The 6,086-nt window shown below is 31.3% G+C and overlaps 1 protein-coding gene across 1 annotated transcript; it reads left to right on the forward strand.

Annotated features, from left to right (window-relative positions):
- Window positions 1-3,221: 3,221 nt before the first annotated feature.
- On the forward strand, window positions 3,222-5,353 carry LOC133289093 (probable leucine-rich repeat receptor-like protein kinase At1g68400). The gene is made up of 3 exons (XM_061486957.1): window positions 3,222-4,068; window positions 4,268-4,654; window positions 4,755-5,353. Exons 1-3 carry the CDS (start codon window positions 3,222-3,224, stop codon window positions 5,351-5,353), a joined length of 1,833 nt encoding a protein of 610 aa, XP_061342941.1.
- The last annotated feature ends 733 nt before the right edge of the window (window positions 5,354-6,086 follow it).

Raw genomic sequence — 6,086 nt, forward strand, 5'->3', positions numbered from 1 at the left:
AGCTTTCATTATGTCATAAATATTATGAGGAAAAAGTGAGTACAAAAGTGTAGCTATGCACTTATATAGAAATGCAAAGAATACAAGTAAGCTTTACACGTCAAAGTGAGAAACATAAAATACGAGAAAGACTAACCAAAAGTAATTTTGGAACTAGAATCAGTTACATGAGATTATCACGTGCATGAAACTAGAGAGCTACGTTCCTTTGATACTTGGTTCAAACTCTCTTTTGCCTTTTCTGTATTAGTATACTGTATTAAAATTTGCATTTCATAATTTAAAGTCTTTGAAAAAGAACTTTAGTTAAAATTTGGCTTGTGTCCTTTTGCATTTGGCTCTTTTTGTAAATTTTATTTTTAATACAAATTACTTTGGTTAAAATTTCATTGCAACTGTTTTTTATGTTTCTATCGCCAATCATGTGGCACTTCACAAATTTTTTCAAACACTAGATAATGAAAGGAAATTTAGTTGTATTGTTAGAAACCCTTGCAAAGCTTGATGAACAAAATGGTATAGAAGGTAGAATAGAAAGATTTATCAAATTTTTAACAGTGTCAAGTAAAGATTTGGATGGAAAAAATCAAGTGTTGTGAATGATTAAAAAATAATGCAGGGTTAAGTAATTCAAAGAAAATTTATAGGAGAGTTTTTGAAATTTTTTCAAAAAAAATAAGTTGACGAAGTACATGAGAGATCTAAAACCAATTTATATATCGTGATTAATTTTTTATGAAAAAGAAAAATTTATAACAAAAGAAATACAATGATTTTTACAAATTGAAAAAAAAATCTAATCTAAATAAAGATTAGAGTATAACCCACGTACATTTTAAACTAATCAACAATTTAGAGTTTTGTTCTTTGTTGAAAACTATGGGTGACTAGCATTTTTTACTATACAAAATAGTAAATTCTGAGAACTATACATCACTTTAAAAAAAAAAAAAAAAAAATCACCAAACACCACTTATTCTACCCATCATCACTTTTTACTATAATTTTTATTTCTCATATTATATGAGAAATATAAAATCCTTTAAAAAAAATATTGAATAGCTAAGCATAAAATCTAGAAGATTCTTAGGTAAGACAGATTTATCATAAATATTCATATAATTTTTTAATGTATACAGAAATGCAATTTTTTTTTTGGTGGGTGTAAGTACAAATACATTTTTAGCTAGACCCATCAAATCACAAATGTGAACTAATAATTGGATTAAACCGGTTCCTATTTAAAAATTATTCTATAGCCTTAGCTATTGGCAGAAGTGATGGCATGCTCAAATTAATATATGATGCGTGCCCTCGAATCCAAGGCAACTAATCAAAGCTCTACTTTATCTTCCACGAAAACGCTTTGTTGTAGTTTTCTAATTGCGTAAAGTCTACACAATTATTGACACAGTACTCTGATAAGCTCTTCGAGTCAGTTTTAAATTTTTTACTAATATATTATTGTAGCAAACATGATCGTGTGTATTTCTCAACGGAATATTCATAGAATTTGTATAAGCTCTTAAACAGAATTGTGACACATAATTATACGATATGCCACAACTGTTTCAACATCTGTTAATATATTTGTTTATTTAATGTAACGAATAACATTTTTAAAACTGACAGCATGTTTTCATTGATTCAGATATATAAATAATATTTATATAAGTCAACATTAAAGTTAATATCACCTTTTATCTTAATGAAAGAGATCATCATAAGTAGTGGTAGATTTTTGTGCAAAAAAATAAGAGATTAGAAATCAAAGGGATGATATAATTTTTTTTTTGAATACATTGGAAATCAAACACCACATTTACTATCCACTACTTAATCCCCTTATCACTAAGCTAGTCCTAATGACTTAATCAAAGAGGTGATATGTGGTATAGCAACACATCCTTACGGCTTATTTGGTGTGATATATAAATCAGATAGCAATGTTATTAAAATTGAGATTTTATGTAAAATTAAAAGAAAATCATAATGTAAAAAAAATCGTAAAAACGTAAAGGCATTTGAAATATTAATAAAATCGTTTTGATGAAAAAAATCGTAAAAACGTAAAATCATAGTGATAAATCAAGATTTTAACAACTATGGCTGATAGCATAAGCTTATATTATACGTTATGATATTTTTAGTTGTTTGGTGTGACCATTATACAGTATAAACTTATACAGCATGATTCCTTTATACATCAAAATTTAATCAGACCTTATACTATCAAACCTTATCTTATAGTGTGTACCAAACATGTGTTTTAAATGTGTATTCGTGGGGTTTTATTTTTATTTAGAGAGGAATTACTCACGAGAGTTTGGATAGAACTCAAACTCTTTAATGGATAACGCTCATTATCTATAAGAGATAGGTTATTTTACTTATTATTTTTTCTGCCTACTTTTACTTACCACTCTAAAACATTATTAGATCAGAATCTTAACTAACATTTATCTTTCTCTCTCTTCTTAAGATTCTGATCTAACGGTGTTGGAGGGTGATAGACAAAGGTAGGCAAAAAGAATGATAGGTAGAATAACATATCCCTATCTATAATTCCAATTTGGAATTTGTGCTTATATTTTTCAGAATATGTAGAACCCATTATGTGAATCTCGAATAAATTGAGATCAATAAAAAAAAAAACAAATAGAGGAAATGAATAAATAAATATAAGGGAAAAAAAAAAAAACTAACTCGCCTAGAACAAAAACTATGTCTAAAAATATTATATTGATTTAACAACCGTGATACTCTACGAAAGCACCAAGCATAAAATTTGGGCAACCACCAAGAAAATATGCTTATGAGAGTTGAAATAAGCAATAAACAACCATGAAAAATGGTCCAAATTAGTTTCCTTGCTTCCCACCAAGTCACTTTGTTTGAAACATCGAACACATTTCTTATTCATGAACAACTCAATTGTATCAAATAGCAGTGAGAACAAAATATCATTCAGGATCCTATATGAAAGCTGTCATCTTGTGTCACTAATTAATATAATATAATCATACAGAAATTATTAAAAAAAAATCATTGTTTAGATAGCTCTTGTCCCACGCTATGATCGGCATATGGACACAACTTTGCCTTGTCAACTTCGTCAAACTCTAAAAACAATAGAGAAAGAGGGTATGATATTCTCACTCACTACTTGATTGGTTTGCAAAACCCACGTCAAGCTTCTTTCTGCAATTTTGTCCATAATAATGAGCTTGGTCTTTAACATAAGCTTTTGCTATGTGATCTTATTGCTTCTATCATGGAACATGGTCTTGTGTGGTGAAATTTTTGATTTCAATCCAGAAGAAAGAGATGCTTTGTTGCTCATAAGGGATTCTTTAAATTCTTCTGCCAATTTGCATGGGAATTGGACAGGCCCTCCTTGTTTAGACAATCAAAGTAGATGGTTTGGTATCACATGTTCCAATTGGCATGTTGTTCTTATTGTCCTTCAAGGAATTAACCTTAGTGGAAGTTTACCCCCTACATTCCTTCAAAACATAACTTTCTTGAGCCAACTTGACTTAAGAAACAACTCACTTTTTGGGCCACTGCCAAACCTCACAAATTTGGTGTTTTTGGAACAAGTCCTATTCTCATTTAATCATTTCTCAGGGTCAATTCCTGTGGAGTATGTTGAACTTCCTAGTCTACAAGTGTTGGAGCTGCAAGAAAATTACTTAGATGGTCAAATCCCACCCTTTGATCAACCATCATTGGCTAGTTTCAATGTGTCATACAATCATCTTGTAGGGCCTATTCCTGAGACTTCTGTGCTCCAAAGGTTCCCAGAGAGTTCCTTTGATAATAATTCAGATCTTTGTGGGAAACCATTGGATAAGTTATGTCCTGCTGAACCTCCTGCCCCATCTCCAGCACCAATTATTATTCCTCCATGCCCAGCAGTGGAAAAAAATAAGAACAAACTTCAAGTATGGATTATTGCTTTGATTTCTGCTGCAGCTGCACTGTTTCTTTTCCTGATCATTATTGCTTTCTTGTTTTTTAAAAGAAGAGCAAGTGGAAAAGAAGCAAGAAGAAATGACTCAGCAGGTAAGATATATCTTACACATGTCAATCCAACCATTGGTTTTCTTAACAACTTATTAGAATGTTATTTTTATAAACTTTATAAGAAAAAAAATGTAAAAAACATTTGTCTAATAAATGTAGAATGTCATAAAGTAAAATGCTGTCTGTTACTGATTCAGGATTTCTATATGTTTTTTAACTTTTTGTATTTCTCTTATAGGGTATGTTTTTAGAGCATGGGCAAATAAGATGGTGTATTATAGGAGCAGTGAAGATTCTGAAAGATTAGGCCAATTGGAATTTTCCAACAAGAAATTTCCAGTTTTTGACTTGGATGATTTATTAAGGGCATCAGCAGAAGTTCTAGGAAGAGGGAATTTAGGAATTACATACAAAGCAACACTTGAAACTGGTACTGTTGTGGCAGCAAAGAGATTTAGCTACATGAATGAATTGAGCAAGAAGGAATTTTTCCAGCAGATGCAATTATTAGGACAGATGAAGCATGAAAATCTTGTAGAAATTATCTCCTTTTATTTTTCAGAAGAACAAAAGCTGATCATATATGAACTCATCTCTGGTGGCTCTTTGTTTGAGCTCCTACATGGTTAGTTTGATTCTTTCCTTCCTAAAATTCCCACTCAATTCCTAAAGAAAACACAAATAACTAAACTAACACACTAACATTCATAATCTGCTTGTACTAGAGGATAGAGGAGTTGGAAGAAAGCCTCTTGATTGGACCACAAGACTGGCTATTATCAAAGACATAGCAAAGGGTCTTGCTTTCCTTCATCATTCTTTGTCTTCTCACAAGGTCCCTCATGCAAACCTCAAATCATCCAATGTCCTAATCCATCAAGATAACCAAGGTTACCATTCCAAGCTCACTGATTATGGCTTCTTCCCTCTACTCCAAGCTAAAAATGAAGCAGAGAAGCTAGCCATAAGGAAGTCACCAGAATTTGATAAAGGGAAGAAGTTGACTCACAAAGCTGATGCATATTGCTTTGGTATCGTTATGCTAGAGATTATAACTGGGAAAGTTCCTGGTCAAATCTTAGGGGAAATTGAAGAAACAACCAATGATCTTTCAGATTGGGTAAGAACAGTGGTGAACAATGATTGGTCCACAGATATACTTGATTTAGAAATATTAGCAGAAAAAGAAGGGCATGATGCAATGTTGGAGCTAACAGAGTTAGCTCTAGAGTGCACAGATATGACACCAGAGAAAAGGCCTAAAATGAGTGTAGTATTGAGGAGAATAGAAGAGATAGAGCAAATGAAAACAGAAAATGACTGAAAGTCAATGCAGCAGGATGTATTGTCATGCATGAAGAGCACCTTATGAATGTTGTATTCAATCAGAACACTCAATTCAGATGACACTATCATCCAAAAGCAGAAATGGCTTGACAACTGCATATAACATTTTTTTCAGAAGAGATAAAAATCTCTTTGATATTGATAACATTCCTTTGTTTTTTCTTTTTCTTTTTATGTTCTTACTTTAGAAGACACACTATTAAGGATTAGAAGATTTATTGACAGAATTTGTACCAAATATAAACAATGATTTCTTTCTTCAAAGTTTTGAGATTGGAAATATGACAAATATTCAAGATCATCTGGGATCTCCTTTTCCAGTTGTTACTATTTTTAATTTTTTTTCTCCCCATAGCTTCAACTATGTCCATATCTTGGGAACATTAGGAAAATTACAGTTAATTTGAGCTATTTATTGAATGAAAGTATGTTTATCCTCTCATTTATATAGATTCAATTGAAAGAAGGAACGTATATAGTCATTAAGCATTTGAGTTTAAGGAGAAAGGGGTAATTTCAATTAGTTAATCAATGTAATATTAGCACATAAAATTTGTTTATATACCAGAATTACTTAACCAAACCAAGAATTTCCCATAGAATACGATGAACTTGAACTGGGCCAAATATTTTGGGTTAGTTAAGTTTGTCTTTACAAAGGGTACACTCCGCAAGTAAAGTTAGGCATGGACCATTCCAACTCATCCATT

Source organism: Gastrolobium bilobum, unplaced genomic scaffold (genome assembly GCF_033153095.1).
Source record: "Gastrolobium bilobum isolate Gb01-03AN ecotype WA unplaced genomic scaffold, APGP_CSIRO_Gbil_v1 utg4504, whole genome shotgun sequence".
Classification (NCBI taxonomy): domain Eukaryota; kingdom Viridiplantae; phylum Streptophyta; class Magnoliopsida; order Fabales; family Fabaceae; genus Gastrolobium; species Gastrolobium bilobum.